This window comes from Nothoprocta perdicaria, unplaced genomic scaffold, assembly GCF_003342845.1.
Source record: "Nothoprocta perdicaria isolate Ctin4 unplaced genomic scaffold, notPer1 scaffold_13, whole genome shotgun sequence".
NCBI classification, from domain to species: Eukaryota; Metazoa; Chordata; class Aves; order Tinamiformes; family Tinamidae; genus Nothoprocta; species Nothoprocta perdicaria.
In genome coordinates this window covers 290,598-314,353 of record NW_020454427.1, presented here as the reverse complement: position 1 = coordinate 314,353, position 23,756 = coordinate 290,598, and the positions used below count along the sequence as shown (strand labels likewise).

The window sequence follows — 23,756 nt, the reverse complement described above, 5'->3', positions numbered from 1 at the left end:
ATGTAGATAATCTCTGAGTGTTGTGCATGTTTCATTACCTGGATTTTTATGCAAAGAGACAATTTATTCATKAGGTAGGCATTTTTTAATGAGGGAGAATACTGAACGCGAGTAAGACTGATCCCGTAATTTCTGCAATAATCTGGCATAGTTCTTTTGATGTTAGGAAATGTAACCAATTTATCCCAGTTGAGTCTGAGTCCCTTTTTTTCTAAGTTTTCTGTGTAATCCAATACTTGTTTAACACTTTTTCTTTCCTCCTTTCAATTAGGACCCCCACAAAGAACTATTTCTCCCAAACATGACCATGAAGAAAGGAAGCACGACAAAGTCTTGGACAAAGGCAGTGAAAGTGGGACTTCCTGCAATGAGTTGTCCACTTCGAGTTGYGACAGCCATTCAGAAGCTAGCACCCCTCAAGAAAATGCTGCTAGCACCCAGCAATCTACAGCCCACCAACCAAGTACTCTCACTTTGGATCGTCCATCCAAGAAGGCTCCAATGCAGTGGATGCCACCTCCAGACAAACGTAGGAACAGTGAACTCTTTCAAACTCTTATTAGCAAATCCAGAGAAACAAATCTTTCCAAAAAGAAGGTGTGTGAGAAGCTGAGCGTTGAGGAAGAGATGAGAAAATGTATCCAAGATTTTAAAAAAATCCACATTCCAGATTACTTTCCAGAGCGCAAACGTCCTTGGCAGTCTGAACTCTTACAGAAATATGGGTTATAGTAATCACCTCTTTCATGATGTATCTCTGTGGCATTTGATGTTCATTAATTTACCACTAACTTGCTGATGTCCTTCTCCTGGCTCACTCTGCCACCGGAACTATTCCTGCTGCTTATTTCTTTCTGTGAACAGTGGATGTTGGATAGTACCTGGTTTCTTTAAAATATATATAAGAAGATAGAAATCTAAAATGTACAAAAGATGGCTCATCTAAACCACCTCATAATAGTAAAGCAAAAAGTGCATGGTCAAGAAAGATGGTTTTCAAACTGTAGACAGACAAGCTTCATTGTCATTCTGGAACTTATCAAATAAAAATCTCAATCATCAGTTAACACCTCGTTTTATGTCACCAGTAAAAAGGACTCAGACTTGCGATGGATGAAGAGAAATAGGGTTTAAAAAGTGATTGAACTGTTTTCAGAACTAATTCCCAATGTTCTTTCAATGTTAATGCAATAAAGCAAATAACTATTTTGCATGAGCACAATGTTACAAATAAATCACACAAGAACAAGAGGTTGTCTGTTGCTTGGAGAATTATTTGTTTGAAACCAAGCCTATAAACGTAAAATGTCTAAGGGTTTGAATTTGCTTTGTTCTGGATCTGTGATTTTTTTGTGTGTACAGTGTTCTGTATGTAAAGATGGTGTAAATATGTCTTATACTGTTTTATTATTGCACCAACATTCATCTATTAGTGCGTGTGGAATTATTTCTGTGAAATGCAAATCTATGGCAGATTGTGAAAACYGGTTTGATGGTCTGAAAGTTTCTGTTATGTTAGTTGATAAAACTGGAGAAAAAATAAAAGAGACTATTGTATTTATTAAAGGAACCATCTCGTAGATTTTCTTGGTTATTATTGTCTCCGCTGTTTTTAAAAAATAGGCTTAAAAGTAAATTGTTACTTTTTATTTAATGTTTTTGTAACTACTGCTCTGCTGAAAAATAAAACYATGTTTGAAGACTGGATGAATAATATTTGGGGTAGTGCCATTTAACTAAAACTATAATACACTCTTAAGAGGAAGATCCTTTTAAGAGGAAGAGCTACATCAGAGTGCTAGCACACAAGCTAGCAATGATACAATCTCAAAAGTGTACTAAAAATGAGCAATTTCACTAAGAGTACTGAAAGCAGTTCAAATCTGACATGTTAACAAAAAGAATCATCTTAGAAATACAAAATTTAAAATATTACAGAAAAGGGCACTGCTCTTACAAATGGAAAATTTTCTATGAATAGTCAACTCAGTGATAATATTTGGTTTCTCAAAACTAGGTATAGAAATATCAATTCCTTTTTCATTATAATATCAACAATAGGAAGATGATTTTGGCTCAGGTAGTATACATGAAATGGATAAAGACTTTGGAGTTTGCAAGAGAGCTCTTGAGTTCTTACATATATTAAATAATTACTGTGTGCATATTGCACAAGAATTTACATACATAAATGTAAATCTATCTACAATAGAGAAGGGTTTATCTCCATAGGCATTCTATACTGGTAACTGCACTGATGTGGGAGTAGAGATGTTACTTTATTTCTGATGATAACTTTAACTGCTTTAGCTGAAATAAATAGTATTTCTTGTGTTTAATTCCCAAGATTTTTTCTTCTTATTATTTTATATATTTATATTTATTTATTTATGTCTTATTATTGTTATAAACCTTATTATGTTTCAGTCTTCTAACAGACCACTTTTTTTTATGAAAAAACTGCATACTTTTGATAGCAGGTCTGCTGCATCATTCACTTTTTTTTTTTTTTTTTTTTTGGTACTATCTGGCAAGAACTAATCATTCTTTCCTCTCTATTTAACCAGATTGTTCCAGCATTTCTTCTTTTGACAGTTTTTTCTTAATATATTTGAAAATGATATTTGATATTGAAAGAGTTTAACTTGAAGGAGTACATCTGGGATAAGCTAGTAGGTCTAGTGTGAATTGGTACAGTCCAGTGTGAAATCATTTGTCTTCTTTGCGCTACCCTCATCTTCCTTACTTGCTTTTCTCTTTGAGGTACAAACAACCTGTCCATTCTCTAAGGTTTACTGCTTCTTATACGCATCAGAAATTTCTTTCTTTTTTTTCTCTCTTTTTTTTTTTTTTTTTTAAATCTCTGGCTTTCGGATCTTTACAGGATGAAATTTTCAAGCGTTTAACACTAGGTTAATTACCTTCAGAGGTTAAATTACTGTTTTTATTTGGTGTGAAATTAGACTATAATTCTGAGCTTTTGAAAATCTCACACTGAATTTTCTTCTAGCCTTATGGATATGTGTCTTCATAGCACCTACTATAGATTATGCTGTTTTTCACTGCCTGTATTTAGTTTAAGTTTTCATCTTGAATGCTACCATTTAGATTGAGACCAATTCTTGAACCCATTAAACTTTGCCTTATAGTAAGGGGAAAATTTTGCCTTAGATATTTTCAGTATTCTGCTACCCAACTATGATATATTTATATTATATATATATATATATTTCTATGATACATTTATGTGAACAGGGTATCCATTTTATGTTTTGAAAAGCTCAACTTTTTATTCAGTTAACTAAACAAGTTTAGCTAGTTTTTAGTGGAGGTGGTCAGTACATAAAAATTCAGTTTATATTCTTAAAACATATTTTTGTGGAAAGGAAAGAAAGATCTGAAAGGAAAGAAAGAAAGTACTGTGATTTGCCAATTTGCCATTAGAAAATTATCATGAAAAATAAATATATTTGGTATTTTTCAATATTTCGGTTGTGATTTTTACATTAATTTATAATCTTATAAGGTTGTATTTTACCATTAGCTGACATGCTTAATTTAGTGTAAATTGGTTTTTGCCAGTACTTGATATTATAAATTATAATTTGTAATTGATACATWAAATTAAGATTAAACATAAATTATTTAACATGTAGATTAAGTATATTTATAGAAAAGAAAAAGATAATTCTGCAACAACATGATCCCATAAATAATGATGGTATCAAGAATTTAACATGTAGAAATATCTGTCTTAACATTTTCGGCCTAGTTTAATTCTTTTTTTTTTTCTTTTTTGTTATTTTTAACAGTGTGGAAACTTAGCAGTGTGGAAGTTACTTTCTAGTCTCTATTTGAAGAATTTGMACTGTTTTATAAAAACAAAACAGACTTTTCTTCAGTAATATCCCTAACTGAGCTAAGATACCACAAGGGTAAGGTATCAGAATCAGCTGCAAAAATACTGTTATCATTGCCAATGCTTACTCATTACAAAAATTAATTTTAAGTTCACAGAATGTGAACTAATAGCTTAATATAGCTTGTTGTTCTAACTGAACAGATTGAAAATAGTGATACAGTTTGGCCACATAAAGATGCTTACACTTTTAAAATATATATGCAAGCACATAATCACATGGGTAGTTAATTACTCTGTTGCTGAAGGAATATATGAGCATTCTTTCATTAACTTAAATGTACAAGGCTTGGATTTGATTTTTTTTTATTCATTTGCTATAAGAAAAATCTGTCAGACAAAKTAGATGAGGAAAGCTGTTTTGACAAATGTCGAAAGTGCTCATAATATTACAACTGAGCAAGTATCTTGAAATTATCTCTGAAATACAATTTTAGAATTCACTTTGATGAACTTAAGCATTATTATTACTTTTTGCCATGGGCAGCACGTACTATATGAGTGATCTCATTCAAGGAATTATTTATAAAAAGTGAAGCTGTTTGAAGCTAGAGAAGTTCTATCAAATACTTCCTCTTACTTTCCATTCCCTCCCTAATTTTGTGATAATACTTAAAAAAAGAAACAAATAGTGCTTAGACAAAATGACATGGTATTTTAAAGCTACTGTTGAAGCTGCTGTTGTTCAAGGAAAGATATCCAAACAAACTTCCTACTGAAGGTGCAAAAGAGTCTCCTTCTTTGGAGATCTTCTAAAACCCTGGATGATGCGACCCTGTGCCACATGATCTAGGTGTCCCTCCTTGAACAGGGAGGTTGGACTAGGTGATCACAAGAGGTCCCTTCCAACCTCAACCGTTCTGTGATTCTGTGTGATTCTGTCACATATTTGGTAAACAGAGAGCAAAACTCAAGTCCTAAACCCAAGGAGTGTTCAGAAATCCTCAAGAAGCCCTTAGCTTTTAACAGAATCACACCAGTGATGTGGCTCAACATAAAAACTGCATTCACACATGTCTTCAGTAGGCCATTRAGTAGTAGTATTTATTCTAGGATCTGTTACTGAGAAGTAATTTTTGTCCCATTTCACATTTTCTGTACTATTYCTCTTGGTTCTAGTTACTATAGACATTCTTATAATTACTTTTTTATTTAAGAACTTCTCTGAATTCCCATAACCAAATTTAGAAAGAATTACAGCAGGATTCCCATGAGAAAGTGTTGAGAAGAGTTGGACACATGGGGAGTATTGCTGGTTTGAATAGCCCCAGCATTACTGTCAAGATGTTATAAAGCACAAGCTACAAGGCAGAGTCAGGTGTGTTGTCCTACCTGTTGTGCGCTCTTTCAGACTAGCAGGCATCAAGCACCCTTTGAAATTCCAATCTTTCTTCAAAAATTGACTCTATATTCCTTTATATACAGCAAAAGGGAGCACAGAAATGGTTTGACAGGATTAGTCTCGAGACACTAAATTATATAATCTTGATGATCTTCTAATACTGAGCATGTTAAGTGCTTCTCTTACACTGCAGTGCAATTCTTAGCAAGAATTCATCTAAGAATAGATGAGTACCAGTAACAAGAACTAAATTAAATTAACATAAAAAGAAGGGAGATCACAAATAGACAATAAACAGTCTTCACACATTCTGAAGCAACACTTAATGTTGAAATATTATCACTTTATCTACTAGCTGTTTAACTTGAATGTCATTCATTAATTTAATATTGAGCAAATCTTAATGTGCCAATCAGGCTTAATGACAGACCTTTTTCTTCATAAATGTATACCAGGCATACTCAATGTAAACTGTGACTGCGGGCAGCACCAGATAAAATCCCTGCCAGACTGCTAGTTTTGCCTAGGATGGAGGGTGGAAACCATCAATCAATGCGTTTATTGCTTTTTATTTCCATTTCTCTCCCTATTTATGTGAATTTTGTTTTTTCATGTCATGTCAGTTTTCTGTTGAAGGCAATATAAGTTTCAATGCAGCACAAAACAGTCATGGACACTTTCACTCTGGCTTTTTTTGATCCCACACGAAATTTACACCTACTTTTGATTCACATTATATTAGTAAACCTCTGATATCAGCAGTTGAGATGACAGTAGTGATAAAACAACTACAATTGTACAATATGCATTGGGTGCTTGATGCAAAGAAATAAACTTAAAGAAGAGAGAGCTGAAAATAATCATCCATATCATTRTGGATTTGGAGGTATCCAAAAAGGTTACAAATCCCTGCCCCTCTGGACCACCATGTGTTGCTCATCTCTCCAGATATGAGGGTGTGAATGTTCTTCCTTGGTTCAAAGTTTGGGTTCAGCATCTTGCTGACCTAARCCCAGTTTTAAGGAAAAATATTACTCATTCGCAGGTTTTATGATGCTAGTCCGAAATACTGGCAAGTATCTTGGCTGAGCTGAGGACAATCATTTCAAACATGTCTCATTACTCTCCCTGAGAATTTCTTCCAGCTTCTCCTTTGGGAAACAGGTACCCACAAARCATGTAGTTCTGGCTTTGGTCAGTAATGGAAGGACATGGATAAAACCAGGTTATTCCCCTTCTGCACTGTGTTGAGATGTTTCAAAATGTATAATTATTGTATGGTCTTTTTTTACTGCCTCCTAATATTGCACATTCACGTCTAGAATGAAACACTTTTTTTTTTTTTTTTTTTTTTTTTTTAATATCTCTTTTTCCTGGTTACTTCAATCCTCTGCAAATATCCAGCATAGATTTTCAATTATTTCTAACCATACCATCTTCTTCAAAAATTCAGTCACAATTGTCACACTTTTCAGTTTCTCTTTGTTTATAATTGCTCATCTTTTTTTTTAAATTTTCTTTCCTGAATTTCATGAACATCCCACTTAATTGATCTTAGATGATTAGATAGGATAGTAAATAAAACTTTTAAGAGAGATTTTCAAAGGCATASAGGTGAGAGACCCGTTTTCCCTTGGCTTTTTCTGGGACTTGGGTGCCTGACTTTTTTGTGATTCTGAAAATCTCTGCAGTAATCCCTATGCCCTTTTCCTCATCTTAATGTAACCTGTCATTCATCTTGACCTGCAGCTTCTCATTTCCACTCCAAGGCAGTTTGAATTAATTTTACAAGCAAGATTTCTTAAAATAAAAATCAGGACTGATTATGCTGTCCCAGTCCCTTTAGCCACTACTTCTGTGGTGCTTATTAAAAGAAATGTTAGTCTGACAAGACCTATGTTTTAATATTCCTTGTGGGTCTGACACATTATTAAACTGCAGTGAATAGCAACTGCCTGAGCAAACCTGCAACAGGAATGCTGCTACTCTGTGGGTAAAGAAATGAGAAGACTTTTACACACAGGAACCTCCAATAAATTACATGTACATCATTGGTTCTTAAAATCTACAGAAGCTTTCCAAAGACTTCCATGTCCCTAAGTTTACATACAATGAAGCTGTCATGGAAAAGAGGGAGAAAATTAAGAAAAAGAATTTGACAGATTTTCTGTGGCTTTTCAAAGCGGTTCCCTGCAGTCTCTGAGTACCYGGGGAGCTGAGAGCTCTTCAACTGCTTTGAATTCAGCCTCCCCATATGATTATATTGATTTTGTGCTTCTTCCGGACTGAGGCTCCCAAAGCTTCCTTGCTGATGATCAGGAGCTAAGATTCTGCCTAGCTTCTGAGTACCCTTCAGGGACCTCATCTACCCAACATTACCAATACCCAGTCTTAGAAAATATGGATGTTATTTCATAGATCATGCTTCTGATACATACCACTCTCTGGAATTTATGTTCTTGGATGTATACCACATCCCATCACAGTCTGTGACTTAAAAAAATCTCAGCAAAACTGCAATATTATGCAGGACCTCTGTCAAGAATTATCACATCATGTTTTGACAGTAGCTATTAGGAGATTATTTTGAGCTGCTAAGTGATGAGGATTTAAAGCTGTATGCATTTCTATGATTATCTGGTTGTTTCTTCTTCCCAGATATGAAAATATTTATTTTTCCTGTTCCCTGCTGGTGTTTTACACACAAAGGATATTCAGTAAGAAAGACTACTGATGCAGAAGGAGTGTGCTGATTTGCTTAATATCCCAGAATGCCTATCATGATTTGTATTTTTATTTATTTTGCATAAGATGCATGGTTAGTGCTTTACAGTTAAGCATAAAGACTTCCCTAATACTCCAAGACAATTGAAAATGAAAACAAATAAACCAACCCCTCCCAAACAGGAACTGGGACAGCAAAAATAAATGTAAAACAATTGAAAAGAGATTGGTTGTTCAATGTCATTTTTATTTGTGTTCCTTAGAATATTTCTGTTTCAACTGTATTACAGAGCACAGAGTAAGGTCACAACCTTTTAGTACTCTTTTGTTTTTAAATCAATGGAACTCCAGACAATACTTCTTCACATCAAAACTGCCTAATCACCTGCCTTCCTCTTCAACACTTTCAGATTTTCAAGATTTACCAAAAAAATGCTGTACTGTCTGCTCAACTCTTTCACCAACTAAGATTCAAATCCTATAATACAAATTCAAAGGAGGGAAAACAAAACAAAACAAAACAAAACAAAACAAAACAAAACAAAACAAAACACCCCCCCCCCCCAACTTTTCCAGTACTGAAAATTCTGCTTGGTGTGAGATATTTGAGATATTTTGTCATGTGCCACTAAGCAGAAAAGAACCTGAGTGGATGAGGACTTTATTTTTTTTAATACATCCCAAGCCTGCAGCCTTGTGTTTATGCAAGACCTAATGGTTGGATAAAGGTCTGCTATATGAATGGTTTTCTTGCCTAAATGTATCAGACTGCAAGAGCCTTAAAACTGAATCCTTAAAATTCTTATATATTCAAGTCCTAGCAATGTAGAGCAATACTCTAATGCAGCTGACAGACATGAGTTCTTACCTCTTGTTCCTCAAGCACTCTAATAAAAYAATTAATAAACAAGTAATAAATTTACAAGTATGAGTTCCTATAAAAATAGAAAACTAGACCTTTCCAGGGATTCAATAAGCAAAGAATGCACAAAGCTAGATGCAAAGCACATGCTAATGCACATGCTTATGCCACCTCTCATTTCAAAATGTGGGCAACAAGACGAAAAATCTGCAGGAAAAGTTAGTCTCAGCAACTTTGCAGGCTCACAAAAGCAGCTGAACACTGCAACAGCTAGCTAAGAAGGCCAGCCCCTGACTTTTCCTATTACCCCATCTGCCTCATGACCAGATCTGCTCAGCCCTGTCCTCTACACATATCTGGGGTATGTAAGAACTGGCTTGAAGGATTTTTTTTCTTTCCAGTCTTCTCACTTGTATTCTATTCACTGGATCATTCAGCAGGTGAATATTGTTCATAGGAAACTAAAGCACATTTTGGTATTGGGCTGCTAGTGGAATAGAACAATTTTCAGAGCAGGATGAATAAAGTTATTTCTGGATGTGGAGAATGTATAGTGTATTCTCTGTAAGCCACGAAGAAGAATCTCCCGTTTTCTTCTCTCTTTTCCAAGCTACAGGACTACAGAGCAGAGCCAGGCATCTAACAGGAACATTCCTTCCTAGGATCCTCACTTTATGGGAAGCAAGGCAGGAGAAACCATGAGAGCAGTTACAGCCTTAACCTCCTGTCTYCCATACAGCTGAGCAACTGCACAGTCTGCAAATTCAGCATAGAATTTGGGTGACTTTGTTTGCTGGTTTGTGTGTTTTGTTTCTTTCTTTTTTTTTTCTTTCCTTTTTCCCTCCCCTCTGTAAGCTTTCTCCTGGAGACACCAGCTGCAAAACTGGGCCTGCCGCCAACTCCATCTCTCCTTGAATAAAAATAAGGGAGAGCTTGCGGGAAGCGCAGCGAGGGCAAAGGACAATCACTCAGCTGCTCRCCGCAGCTAAGTGATGCTCGAGCAAGCTGTGGTCAGCAGCTTAGGTGCTGCCTGGAGAGAGGCTCTCCATTTCCGTGCAGGCACTGGGCACCTGCAGATGTGCAGCCTCTCGTCCAGGCGGGCCCAGGTGGTGCTGCTGATAAGCTGCTCTCAGCTTCTCCTCGACATATGGCACCGAAGTCGAGGAGCAGGGAGCACTTGCAGCGCCGCTCTTGCCAGCTGCGGCCTTGTCGTGCCCGCTCCATGGCAACGTCCTGGTCGGAGCATGGCCCGGGAGAGCCATGGAGGAAGAGGAAGCAGGATTGATAGCCCCAGCGGGCATCGTTTCCAAGGGCAGAGGTGGAAATGATGAGCGAGTGCGCTGGGGTGAAGCCAGCCCTCCTGGCAGGTGCTGCATGCCGCTCAGGAGGGCCTGGGGGCTGCAGTCAAGGACAGGAGGGTKGACAGAGGCAGCTCAGCAAGCAGATGGCGGGAAAGGGGCAGCAAGCAGCCACTGCCTCCCTTTGCCAGCAAGCCAGCAAGGGCAGACAYGTGTCTCTGGGGGGAAAATCAGCTCAGAAATGCACAAATACCTATATATATGCCTTTATATGCCTACATACATTAATGTAAAACCTCAAACACATTTGCAGGTTTTCTTYACGAGAGAGAGATATATGTAAGTACACACAATATTTCTGTCAGGGCCCTGAGGGCTCTGCCTYGGCCCAGCCTCCCCGCTCCTGCCCAGGGCCCAGCCACCATCTCAGGCCGTGGGGAGCCCTCCTTCCCTGCCATGTAGCAGTGGTGACAGACAGACGGCTGCTCTCACAGGCAGGGACATGGGGAGCCCCTGACGGTGCTTGTGGTAATGCAGGACAGGAATGAAGCTGTTGTGCTGTGGGCTGGAAGCAATCACCCACAGAGCAGCTCTTCCTTCGGGCCAGAAGAGTCAGGAACATAGAAATGTCAGCAGCTATCTGCAAATTCCTGTTCCCTGGGGAAACAAAGAAACAACCCATCCCAATGCCTTCGGTATATAGAGCCGCCTTACGAGCAATGAGCTTGGCTGGAGAACACATATGAAAAACTTCAAAAGAGAAAAAGAAAGCTACATATAATTGGTACTAAATCCCAGAATGAGCATTCACTCGTCATTTGCCGTTTGCTAATTAGCAAAATCTCAGATCTGTCCTTATTTAGACACTCTATCCAAGTATCTGTCCATTATATTAGAGGTATAATGGGGCTTCCAAAACTAGAGAAAAAAAACGTATCTTACACTCCTATCAGAACCCTTTCACCATTATTTCTTGTGAAGATTCTTAGTGCAAATGAGAATCTGGCACATTCCTTATAAACACTGCYATTTTTTATCAGGTTCAGATAGGAAAGACTCCTTTTGATTCAGACTGTATAATTAATTGGAGTTCTAATTCAGCAAAGTGTTAAATTTAAACTTCAGAAGATTTWAAAAAAAAGTAACGAATTGACCTGGTATGTGCTGAAATTTCTAGCAATTACTTAATTGGCCTAAATKAAATTATGACCTATAATCATGACTTAACAGTAAAAAACTGATTTAGTTRACCCATCTTTGAGAAGGCAATAAAAAACAAACTGAACAGGGGTTAATAATGCCATTATTAATATTAAGGTATTAATAAATACTCTAAGATRACTACAATAGATCTATTGGGAAAAATAAAAACAATTATATAATAAAATGCCTGGCCCATAAAAATTACCATTTTAAATATTTCCTTTTATTTCTACAAAGATCCAAAGGCTTCAGTGAAGGGAACTGCCAGCTCTATTTTGAACAAAAATGTTCCCAATATAAGCATTTAAATCATGAAGTGACAAATGGACAATTTCCTTCTGCTATTCTATTCTCTTATCTCACCCATCTCTCTAGACTTTTAAGGGCTCAGCAAGAAATTTGACAGCTTTAGCTGAGCTAAGACCTGTCAAATGGATTGATGAACATACTCTGTGTATGCTATCTGTACTCTTCATATTTTATTGTTGTTTCTTAGGTATTTATTTTTTGGTTCTGTAATTGTTACACCATTTCTACAAAGTCAGTGAAAATAGCAAGGACATTTAGCTTAATGCAGCACAAAGTTGATACAGCTGAATCTACAGACTATACATAGAGAATTTTTACACATTTTTTTGAAATATAAAAAACTTAGAAACATAATTATAACAAGAGGGAAGAGATTTTGCAATTTAGCTTCAAGAAGCCAAATTTCTTTCTCAATTTACATTACTACAAAGTCTGCATGATACCATTCTGTAGCTGCAGAGAATTTGGGCCAATGTGCAAGTATTGTGGCAGTCTTAACCATGCCGTATGTTTGTTTATTTTAGCACTTCCTCTCCTGCATATGACTAACACATGATATTCAGACCTTCCCGKATATGAAAAAATGCTGCCCTCCACATCACTCTCTGTGGGTGCCATTCACATTGGTGAGCTGCTGAACCCAAATCTGCTGGATGTTGAATCAATAACAAGTTGTTTTAATTGCTGCCTTTCCAATTCAAGGCATCCTGTATGCAGCCGTGTCTCATGCTGGGRTGATTCGTAACCTTTGCCTCTTGAAACATTTGGAAGCGCGTGTAGATGATATTTATTGAAATCATTTTCCTCAGCTAAGTGTCTGTTTCCTCACAGTTCCCAAAAATAAGCCAACTGCACCCAAGATGCCAGTGTTTTCTCTTTTCATTGCCATCTCATTCTGTTGAAACAGTGACATGTGTTCCTCACGATGGTGGGTGCTGCCAAGTGGCATAAGATCACTTGCAGTACAAGAATATATCTGTATGCAAGTCTAAGGGATTTGAAAAGCTGTTCAGAGGCTCTGGTGGTTTTATTCAATAAAAGCTAAAACAAACATCCCTTGAAATATTGCTTGGTAGGTATATTTATATTCTCTAAGGTAGACACACTGCAAATGCTGTGAGTCGGTGCTGAAGGCCTGGACAAGTTTCAGTGTTTGTTAAACTCAGAGTCAAAAAATCATCCAAATAATTAAGGACTGATTTCAAACTTACACTTTCCCTTCATTATTATGCACTGCAAGAGTGTACTACAAACATTAGTGTCCCATTATTGGTTCATAATGTGGTGCCATTATTCTGTCCCAGCTCAAATTACCATTGTAATGGCTACTGGCTTCCAATAACCTCCCCCAGTGCAAGATTTCACAAGGGAGACACAGTTCATATGAGCCACCACTATAAATGTCTCGTAATATGCATAGAAGACCAAATTGTGCGTAAAAGATTGAACATTTCGGAATGCAAAGTCCCTGCACTGTCTGCAACAGATGTTTTCTTCCATGCTGCTCAGAAAGAATATAGCTTGGGAACTGCCTAAATACAAATACATACATTGTCTCTCTATATATATTTGTCAATGCTACATGTGACATTTACTTTCTCCTCTACTCCCCTCTTTAGTGCTGCAGCGAAGGATGCAAATCCATGACACAGTGGAAGACTCCTTCCCTTTGGAGTCCAAAGACATAAATGTYGCCCTCTGCAGAGGGTGCTCTGTCTTGTCACACTCTATTGATCAGCATGAATGCAGTTATCCACTGCTGCCATGACATTGCAATTAAATTATCTACTGCAGTTTCATGTCTGTCTCACTGCCATGGCTTGGAGTTCCATCCTATTTAATTGTCATATCAGCAGTTACAACAGGCATATCTTGCCAATACCACCTACACCCCCTTTCCCACACAGCTGTGTTAAGGTTATTGTAATTTATTTATTTCAAGTATTTTTTTTCAACTTTATTTCAAAATTCAAACMTTTTTTTCAAAGAGCTTTAATTAAAATTCTTAGTTCCCATTTTTCTGTATTTACAGTTGCCATCATGCAGCAAGTCTACTTTGATTAAATAATCTTTGAAATATATCCTAGGAGTAAACTATGTTTAAAACAAAGCAGAGATGTGCAATTCACACTATCACTTCTTTTCATGCACAATTTATTTATGCATATATAAAGTGTAGACAACTACTCAATCCATCAGGAAGAATTCTCCATTTATTTTTTCCTTCATCTCTCTCCCTCTGTGATCTGCATCKCACAGTCAATAACTCTTTTCCTCCCACATCATATGCTCTGTCAGCTTTCTTTTCTATGATTTTAAATGAAAGATGACGACTCTGTGTTTGTTGATGCAAGTGCTTAAAAAAAATAGAAAACTAGTTCTCCTTGTGAATCATTAAAATCCATGGCTTRTCCTTCTATCATATTAACAAAACATGAATACTTTGCAATATTGGGCAGTATTTTTTCTATTTCCCAATAGTAACGTGTGTTCAAAAGATCTTTATTTTTTCTTATTTGTGAGATGAGTTTTCTATTGATAATCTATGATGTTTAAAGACAAACTTGCTCAAACTACTACTAATAAGGTTCTCAACTTAAAAATCTTAAAATAGGCTATGCAGATTTTAAAATAGGCTATACGTGTGTGGAGATTTGTAATCTGCGAATGCATGGAAACCCAGAGCAAATGCTCCATAGCAGCTGCATATAGAAAAGGAGCCTATATGGAAGAAACTAGACAAGGAAAGTATTCTTGACATTGGCAGGGGTGAGCTGGACGTTACTGGGATGAAGCAAATGTATGTTTAGGAGCTGGTTTATTCTCATTAATTTTTAAAATATACTCTAATTTTAGGGACACGACCAATGCAAGTTGGGTAATTCATTTCTTAAAGATGGTTTAAGGATTCAGTTTCCTCCAAGCCCATCTTGACAGATTGAAGTGAGCAAGTATTGTGACAGTGAGTCTTGCTAAGTTTTTGCTACCATATGTGTTCTAACAGATAAACAAAATCTAATATATTTCTGTGAAACTTCCTTTTCTGTCCTTTACCAATAATATTTTAATCTAGCATTACTCTTACTAGCCAAATTTGCCATTTCCAGAATTACATGTCCTTATTTGTTTGACAGATTTSTAATAATGTAAAATAAAACATTGCTATAAAATTTTATACTATTATTCAGGAAATGCTGAGGAAGTCAAGCAATTCCATCAAGCAGTTAAATAATATTTTGGATTTTTTTATRTAGTGAAAAGGGCATTTTAACTGAAAGAACAATTAGTTTTCTTAAAGAACAGTCATCTAGTTTGCAACACATTAAAATCATCAGAATAAAAATTGAAACTGAGGATACGATAAACACAAACCATTTATCTTAGTAAAGATCATGTTATGGTTTTATAGGAACTTTGATCTGGAGTTATAAGATATTCAAATTGTATTTCTGATTAGTTGGAACATATTTATGTTCGAAATCTAACTCTTAAAAGGCTCTAAAGAAGTCTCTAATGAGCACAAAAGATTTGGGGAGTTTGCTTATCTATTTTTACTTTTCAAAGTAATAGCTGAATATTCCAACAGTAATTCTTGCKTTGTAAGTAACAGTCAATAATGTCTTTGAATCAATCATCTGATTAATAAGGCATTTGTCTTTGCAAATTTGTTTTCTGTACTATAAAGAAACATACCAGGAAAGAACTATGAGAAAAGATAATAAGAGAGTGCTAGCTTCAGTACTGAGACTAAATAAACTTTGCATGGATTCTAATAGAACATATTAGCCTCGAACAAAACTAAAGCAAGAATTATGTTATAGACCTTTCTACCAAAATGAAACATAGACTACGGGTTTGAACCAAGAATGTTAAGAATGAAATTTGACCTCTAGCCAAATTTGACCTATGTGATGCAGAGATCATAGAATGAACAACCCTTGGAATTTTAGCCAAAGTATTTTATAAGTTAAGTTTGATGCAATTGGTAGAATTCTTGGATACATTTGCGGTAACTTTATTAAGTTTTGGATCAAGTATTGTCTTCTGATGAGACTTGGCTGATTTCTTTCGTCAGCTAAGAATCACCTAGCAAACACCAGCTTTAAGATGGAGAGTCCCCACTTCTGCTTCAACAATAACTTGCAATATAAAGCTGAGTTATTTTTTCACTTTATTAACTATCTTCCCATTAAGGGCTATTGGAGAAAATCTGGTTTTCTAATTWGATATGACAACTATTGAACTTTTCTCTGCAGGATTTCGACTTGAAAGTATGCTCTCTAAAAATAGAATATTGGGATCATTAATACAGTGGATCTGTTTTTGTTATGATGACTTTAATTAGCTAGGAAATTAGCTATGTCTATACAGCTAAAACTACAACCAGGCATCTGTTAACTTACTGATCTCCATCTACTCACTCATAGCTTGAAAGGACAGTTACAAAAACTGGACATTTCAATAAATGACATTTCTGATTATTTTAACTTTTTGGAAATTCTCCATCTTCWTTCTAAGATTTCTTCAGTGTGTAATACACTATATCTCTTCCCTGTAATTCTTGCTTGAAGAAGAGAAAAGTAAGAAGAAATGGAATGGTTATATTAGAAGAGGCCTGAGATAGTAGTTTGTGTTAAAAATATTCTGTCTTATGCAACCAACCCACTTGAGACCTGTGAGATAGTCTTTAGTAAAGGCAACCTAGTAAAAGTAACATAAATAAATAATATCATATAAAAATAGCAGTTTAAAATTCTATTACAGAAGCCAAATTATTAAAGACRCATCACAAAATTCACCTATTACATTAACTGTCAATAATGTTTATATTAGAATAATGCTGTGAAAATTTCAAGATCTGTCCTTTCAAAATTAGAAATCTTCAGTTACGTGTGGTGGGTAAAAAATTACATTTTTACCTTACTTGGATAAATATTATTCTTCCTTAGGATCAGTGTCTCATTCAGGGTACTAAATACAATAGGATATGAGTTTTGGAACAAGAGCTAATTATGTTTTTTTGTCCCCTACATTCTCTCATGGACGTTGTAAAACTTTCCAGTGAAGACAGAATGATAATTTTCTTCAGAATATTTCAACACCCCTTCTATATACCTGTAGAGAACAGGATGCAGAGTAATGTTGAGCGATGATGACACACTTAGTAGCTGTATAAAAGCATACATTCCCCTCTCCCTCCACTCCTCGCCATGGATCAATGCTCTGTGGTGCTTGTAATCTCCCCATCATTCTCTTCCTCTCACTGGGAAACTGGGGAATTCCTCTGCAGAAGCAGAGGAGGCCTTAGTGTGACCACTGTGTGCCTTGTGTTGGTGTGCCTGCTCCTGTTGGACTTCAGGTCTGCCACGTCATCCAATCCTTTAGAACAAGTATCCCATCCATTTGGATATTTCATACATACATTTTGCATCATATCTGTACATAGCGGGACTAAGACACGGCTTAAAATCAAATGGTCTAGAAGTCTTGCATACAGAGATACTCTAAAGAAAGATACCCCAAGAAAAAATAAACCTGATATCCACGCCACACCTATTCATGCCTGTACACGCACCTCTATGTGTATCCTTGTGTGTGGACATCCTCTATTCCATGCCCACACAATTTCATGCAAAGGCCAGAAGAAAACTGCTACCCATGAATACTGCAYTTGCATCAGCTAGAAGAGACCTGCTCACAGACAGGCTTTAATCATATATAATCTTTCCTTGCAGGTAGATAAAATGTTATTAGAGCCCTGTTAATTTCTGATTGTCTGTGTTTGCCCTGGAAAAGTTGAAATTTAGATTTAAAAGGTGTAGAATCTTCCTAGGAAGAATGTTCTATTCAGTAAGTATTAGAAGAATGAAGTGCATATTTTTGTGATTTTAGGTTTGGTTGTTTTTTTTTTTTTTTTTGGATTTATTTTACTAGGTTAGGCAAATCTGATGGTCTGGGACTTGAGAGGTGAATCTTCAAACGAGCAGTCCCTGATCACCATTCCTACAACATATTTTTCATTAAAAACTAGCAGCATTGCATTTGTGAGCAGTGAGATACATGACTACTGGGAGTACCACTATTTTTGGAATGGCTCTGACATTATAACAATGGTAATGTAATGTGAATTGGGGCCATTAAAATGTCAATAAACTAAATGTCTTTGGAGGGCCATGATAGCTGATTTACTGTATCAGTTTTCTGCACAGTGGATCAGAAGGAGCAGTTAAAAATCCACCAGCTCTAGGAAGATTCAAGGAACAAACATGGTTTAGCGCATTTCCAGAATTTCTAAAATTACCAGTGCAACTTTCAAAGCTACTGTTTAAAGAGTGTTTTCCTCTCTCCTTTTTTCTTCTTCCTAATAAATCCATAACATCAACACTTTTGTGTCTTGATATTTTCACAGATAAAATTTGCAGAAATACACACACATATGTATGCACATATGTTTGACTTCATTTGCCATTATTACAGCTTCCTAATGCAACTATTTTAAGCATTTTAATGTAGAATTCAATGAGACAGAAGAGATTGTTTTAAATCCTGGAAGAACCATATTATCAATAAAACCTCTTGCCATTAATTGTGCCCTTTTCCCCAGGACAGTATTTATGCCAAAAAAAAAAAAAGAATATCTTTTCTGTCTATTCTTCTTCTAGACTTCTATAAATATTTATTTAAATCTATTCTGGCATCTAGAGCTTAATTCAAAGCATCTTAATCTAGATATCTAAAGTAGGCACAAACTATCTTCCAAAATCACAGCGAAACCCATCCAGTCCAATGCCTGTATTGGACCGTACTTAATAATAAGAGCCCAAGAAACACTGAAGGAAACAGAACATCTTTGTCCTCATTTCTCCCTCCCAAAGCTCATAATCAAAAATGAGGGGTTTCCTGACTTAAAGGATCATAATATTCAAWAATCGCTAGAGCATCTACACTTCAAGAATGTCCATTAACCCATTTATAATTTTAGGTCTACAGAATCCTGTAGACTTTCCAAACTTGTGTGAAGCTAACTTCCCTTCCAGGTCCTGGCATAGGCACCTTGATCCCTTTTGTAAAACAAGGAGAAAATATTTCCATATTTTCTCCATAAAATCCACTAAAGTGGAAGTAACTGCTCTGGAAGTAACTGCTTGATCTTGCCAATAGTAAAACTGGGTGAAAATATGAAGCTTTTCTCAGTCAATTTCGAACACATCAAACTCCGTCTGAAAGCAATGGCAACTGCTTTTGGTTGTATATGATGTCCATGACCTGCTCTGAAATTTGTGTTTGAAAGAAGACCTTCCTATTCTGTTTGTCTCAGAGTGTCTTACATTCGGTTTGTGTACTTAATTTTTATTATTCAGAAGACAGCGCTCTAGAATCCCAGCCGCTAGAGACAAGAAAAGAAGCTTGGAGAGAGGAAGACCTGCCCTGGGTAGAGGAAGATTGGATTAGAGAACGCATAGGGAAACTTGATACCCACAAATCCATGGGCCCTGATAGGTTGCACCCAAGAGTGCTGTGTGAGCTGGTAGATGTTATTGCTAATCCACTCACCATCATCTTCGAAAACTTCTGGAGAACAGGGGAGTTGCTGGAGGACTGGAAGAAAGTCAATGTCACGTCAATCTTCGAAAATGGCAAGAAGGAGGACCATTCAGCCTCACTTCCATTCCTGGAAAAGTGAAGGAACAGCTCATCCTGGTTGTTATCTCTAAACACATGGAGGACAAGRAGGTGCTCAGGAATAGTCAGCATGTATTCACCAAGGGAAAGTCATGCTTAAATAACCTGATAGCCTTCTRTGTTGGAATGACTGGCTGAGTAGTTAAGGGAAGAGCAGTGGATGTCATCTATCTTGACTTCAGCAAGGCTTGTGACWCCATCTCTCACAGCATCTTCTTGGGCAAGCTCCAAAAGTGTGGGATAGATGAGTGGACAGTGGGGTGGACTGAGAACTGTCTGGATGGCAGATCTCAGAAGGTTGTGATCACAGTGGCACAGAGTCTAGTTGGAAGACTGTAGTTAGTGGTGTTCCCCAGGGCTTAGTCCTCGGCCTGGTCCTGTTCAACTTATTCATGAATGACCTGTATGATGGGATAGAGTGCCCCCTCAGCAAATTTGCTGATGATATCAAACTGGGAGGAATAGCTGATACCCCAGAGGTCTGCACCGCCATCCAGAGGGACCTGGACAGACTGGACAACTGAGTGGTGAGAAACCTCATGAAGTTCAACAAGGGCAAATGCAAGGACCCTCAACGTCCTGCACTTGGGGAGAAATAACCTCAGACAGGTTATTTCTGAGACAGGTACAGGCTGGAGACTGACCCTTTAGAGAACAGCTCTGTAAAGAAGGTCATGGTGGAAGAAAAGTTGACCATGAGGCAGCAGTGTGCCCTGGTGGCCGAGAAGGCCAACGAGATCCTGGGGTGTATTAAGAAGAGCGTCTCCAGCAGGACGAGGGAGGTGATCGTCCCCCTCTATACAGCCCTGGTAAGGCCACATCTGGAGCACTGTGTCCAGTTCTGGGCTCCCCAGTACAAGAGGGATGTGGAGCTGCTGGAGATAGTCCAGCTCAGGCCTACGAGGATGATCAGAGGCCTGGAACATCTGCCCTATGAGCAAAGGCTGAGGGAGCTGGGCCTGTTCAGCCTGGAGAAGAGAAGGCTGAGGGGGGACCTGATCAGTGTGTATAAATACCTCAAGGGAGGCAGTGAGGAGGAGGGGACCAGCCGCTTTTCAGTGGTGGAATGAGGAAACGGCCACCAACTGAAGCATCAAAAGTTCCACAGGAACTTAAGGAAAAATTTCTTGACAGTGAGGGTGACAGAGCCCTGGCACAGGCTGCCCAGAGAGGTTGTAAAATCTTCTTCTCTGGATGTAGGAGTTTTTGTGTTTTTAGGACTTAATAAGGTAGAGAGATGAGCAAAAGTAGATGATATCGTGTAGCATAGGGCATAGAGCACAGGGCATGGCGTTCGGAAGATCTCGCGATGTCACRGGAGTTAGGTGCATAATTAATTTAGACAGTTTACTGATAACCCCATGCCATACAAGGCGAAAATTTGAAATTAGTGTCCCGATTGGGCAGTAGGTGAGTTCGCGCATTTCGAATGGAGTATTTAGGCAAACTGAAYTACGCAATAAACACCATTTGCCGCATCCTCCACATTGGTGTCAGTGCTCTATGGCCCTGGGGCACAAATAACCCCAGGTCAGTCCAGCTAGCGGACGAGGCATGCCGACCCCCTTTTACGGCAACATCTGGAGATCTTCAAAACCCACTTGGACACAATCCTGTGCCACATGCTGTAGATGACCCTGTGTGTGCACGGGGGTTGGACTAGATCATCTCTAAAGGTCCCTTTCAACCTTTATGATTCTGTGATTCTATGATTTTATGATTCTMTTATAACTGGACCTTCAGTGGGATAAACTGTCCCACTATGACATGCATTGCTATAAAAGGAATGGAGTAGGTTAGAAATGTCGTCCATCTTAAAAACAGTACAGTTTCAGCACTTCGCTAAAAACATTGGAGAGTATTCTCCGTGATGCATGTTCCACTATCAGTGAGAATTGTACATGTCAACTGTGGAGTAAAAATAGATCACTTAGTGTTCATCTTTCTTCTCATCAAGTTTCAAATAAACAAACAACGAAACAATTGAATTTGTTGTAAATCTTACATAGAATCTGCACCTTTGTTATGCAAGCTGCAGAGGAAAGTAATTAAATTGAAGATGTGGAAGCGGAAAGTAATTAAAATGAACTGAAGATGTGTCTTCTAATTAAGATGAGCAGTATCTTGGTGACTTAATTTCTCAGGTTATTAATTGCTATAAAATAAGTGTCTATATGATTCAACCTTTCAAGCTTCTGACCTTACTGGCAGTTCAAAGCCCTTGACACTTCCGAGACGTGCTCTGCACTGTGGAGGACCAAGCTCCTAAATAAAAAAAATGTGTTTCTTCCCTTTCATTTAGGGTCAAAGTAATGAAAATCCAGTTCCGCAGAGACATGTCAAATCTACATATGGATGCATAATGCATAAGATAGAGCATAAGTCTTCCACTATAATTAAACCAATGATGCAGAAAAATTGTAGACTCTTACTGGTTTGGATTAAACATTAATTCTGTTAGCCTATATAGGTAACCCTGCAGAAATTAGATTCCTTATTTTGATAAACAAGAATTACTGAATCAGGTAATGCTCCATGCAATTCCTTTTAAGCTTAAATCTAATCTTAGTGGGCCTGATTTTGTTTTTATTTAACAATGTAAATTTGGAAGCAGCTATACTGATGTTGCTAGAGTTATACTTGTATTAGTATAAAGATAGCTAGAATCTACTTGGTCTTTGCTTACACTGTCTGGTTTTCTATCCTGAAATTCTTGGAGTCTAAACTTGCCTCTCTGAAATGGAATGGACATTTGCCAAAGACTTCAGCATGAGCTGGGCTGAGCCCTTTAAACCTAAAAACTGTGTTAGTATGATTCCCCTTGATGCCCATACTTCAGTAAACTCCATTAGAAAAACTAATTTCATTCTAAACACTTATAGCATTTAGGTAGGAAAAAATGTACCAACTGGGAAAGAAATCCTACAGATAACATGCAYACATCAGTGATGTGCTCAGAAGACAAGGCCCAGATGAAATGGTACAGTTCATCTTTTTTTTGCTTGCTTGTTTGTTTGTATTTTTACACTGTGTAGGTATCATTTTTACTGTTGAACTCCATCCTAAAAAGGACTTTTAGGAAAACAGCAAGATTAAACAAATAAGATACATTTATATATTTTTAAAAGGAAATATGAGTACAGTGTTAAATAAATAAAGTTTATTATGACAAGGTTTTGATTAGCTATCTGCAAGCCTTAATTCATTTGTTCTATCTATGGAATGATATTGGTGATCAAATTTTGTTCATGCATAGAAACAGAAAAATCTCTATGCAGAATGTGTATGTGTTATAAAAGAAATTGAACAATTTAAGGAACTGAAAGAAAGAAGCTAAAGGCAACATAATTGATATTGGTTGTTAATATACTGATTTTCTAGGAAAAAGAAAGGATGACTGGCATTATTTATGCATTTTTTTTAATTCCAAAAGTAAATCTAATAATCAAATGTGTTTTAAGGTATCGGAAAATCATGAATAAAAACCAAGTTTTCTAAATTATTCTCAAAAATCAAAATTTTGATTAGCATCTGTTGTGTAAAGTGACTCATATGAAGTTCTCATGAGATGGCTAAAAATTTATGAAGTCATTAGAAGACATGCAAGATAGTGCATAATAAGAAAAAATAGCGTAATGGACTGAGGCAAAAAGAAACTTAGAAATTAAAAAAGAAGAAAAAGCTACAGTTTAGTATGTCAGTAGTTGTTTTTCAGAGTATATGAAAAGAATAAACTGATATGTGCTCTATTTTAACGTAACTGATCTTGAAAAAGAAAGCTGAATTTGATATTTGTGTGTGTAGTGTCAAAAGATATTTCATTAGAAACTTTTAAAGCTAAAAGAAAACATTTGTGTTTCTGTCTAAGAAAACCAATAGAATTTTTCCAAGCATCTCTTGCATCTAGCTCGGGAAGGTACAAGGGAATATCTTTAGAAAGCCATTTAATAATGGTAACTARTCTAGCTTATTCCTTGGGAAAAAACAGTTACTGCTGTGGGTGGGAGAAAAGCGTTTGGAATCTTCATTTAAGAAAAAGGATATATTTTGTCATTAGCATGTATTTGTATTAGATCCATTGAATCCATTCTGCTAAATTGAGCCATTAGTTAGTCWTTGTTTTCTCTATTACTTATTGTATAGAACATAATAATTTTCATTTGCTATCCTAAGGACTACAAACCTAAATAGGTCTTCTGTTCATATGATATTGCAATATTCTGGAAATTATTTCCACCCACAGAACTTAATGAAATACTATGGACAGATTCTGACTATTCAATTGGTATTCATGTCATAAATTACAAAAGCACTCATCAGAATCAGTTCACCTACACATTTCCTTCAATGAAATTAGTTCACTATCCAGTTGATTAGGTAGGTATGGGCAAAATGAAATTGGACCTTTTTTTTCTT

General features: G+C 36.8%; 1 protein-coding gene across 1 annotated transcript in view; it reads left to right on the top strand.

Annotated features, from left to right (window-relative positions):
- The window catches only part of KCTD8 (potassium channel tetramerization domain containing 8), an 80,525-nt gene extending 79,052 nt beyond the window's left edge, over positions 1-1,473 (top strand). Inside the window, exon 2 of the mRNA XM_026033592.1 lies at positions 272-1,473. Within this exon, the coding sequence (XP_025889377.1) occupies positions 272-732 (461 nt within the window). The 3' untranslated portion in view covers positions 733-1,473. The remainder of the gene's footprint in view (positions 1-271) is intronic.
- The last annotated feature ends 22,283 nt before the right edge of the window (positions 1,474-23,756 follow it).